Below are 1,155 nucleotides of genomic sequence, written 5' to 3' on the forward strand. Positions count from 1 at the left end.
CGCATGACCACATGACTTTTGCGTCTCGGAAAGCTGCACACAACGATCGCAGTGCAGTGCTCGACGGTTTCGTTTCTCCGCTACGTACAGTCGGCATTGTCACGTGCGGGAAACTATTCATCGACAGGGGAGAAGATGAGATGAGACGAGATCACGTTCAAACTTGGCACACAACCGTGGTACATTTCTTTTAGAGTACGTAGAACCCATCCACTACCTACACTGCATGCGACCATGATGGCGGGAAGCTTGCCTGCTTATTCAACCGGTGCATGAACCCTATGGAAGGGAAAGCAAATGTACTGTAGCTAACATGCATGGATCGACCACGACGACACGACACGACACGGAACCCAGAAGAGGGAAGGGAAGGAACAGCCAACGAACGGTCTAGCAGGTGGGCACGCACTTCTTGCACCTGACGACGCACCGGGTGGGGGGGACGTGGCTGAGGCCGGCGGCGGCGGCGGCGTGCGACGTCTTGTAGCACCGCTTGCCGCACAGCACCTTCTTCCTCCGGCACATGTCGGCGGGGATGCAGTTCACGGAAGACTTCTTCAGCCGCTTCTTCGCCCCCGCCGGATGGCCGTGCCCCTTCTTCGCCGAGGCGTCCACCTCCGCGGCCGCGGCGGAGCGCCAGCCGTCCGCCCCCGCGCGGCCCGCCGACGTGAGGAAGCTGCCGGCCTTGGCGATGAGCTCGCCCAGGGTGCTGCCCTCGCGGGCGGCGAGCGAGAGCCTGCTCCCCGTGGCCACGGCGAGCAGAAGCACCACCAGGAAGCAGGACGCCTTCATGCTGGCCGCCGTGTCGATCGACCAGCTCGGCCGAACACCGTCACCCTGTGATGTGATGTTACAGTATCACTCGCCACTTGTTACTTACCGGTGCAGTTGAGGTCATGGTAACACTGTTCTCTTATATAGGAAGTCAAGTCATCGGTAATGCATGGGGCATGGCATGGAAACGGGAGCCATCTGCATGGGCTACCTAACTACTGTGAACATCAAATGCGTGTCAACATGGCGATGAACGTACGGGGTGGGGCGTGAAGCGTGACACTGCGTGTGAGGAGCCGTGGACGAAACAGCCATGGGGGTGCCATGATTTGTGGGTTTCAGACGGCATCCTTCCTAGCAAAATATCGGGGATGAATGCTT

General features: G+C 59.2%; 1 protein-coding gene across 1 annotated transcript; it reads right to left on the reverse strand.

The window, feature by feature from the left end:
• Positions 1–284: 284 nt before the first annotated feature.
• On the reverse strand, positions 285–904 carry LOC125539077. The gene has a single exon (XM_048702445.1). It carries the CDS (start codon positions 790–792, stop codon positions 391–393), a length of 402 nt encoding a protein of 133 aa, XP_048558402.1. The 5' UTR covers positions 793–904; the 3' UTR covers positions 285–390.
• Positions 905–1,155: the final 251 nt, after the last annotated feature.

This window comes from Triticum urartu, chromosome 2 (assembly GCF_003073215.2).
Source record: "Triticum urartu cultivar G1812 chromosome 2, Tu2.1, whole genome shotgun sequence".
Taxonomy (NCBI): Eukaryota; Viridiplantae; Streptophyta; class Magnoliopsida; order Poales; family Poaceae; genus Triticum; species Triticum urartu.

What these genes read in the sequence shown, in the direction of transcription:
- LOC125539077 (XM_048702445.1), bottom strand. Translation starts at nt 792, where the DNA reads ATGAAGGCGTCCTGCTTCCTGGTGGTGCTTCTGCTCGCCGTGGCCACG.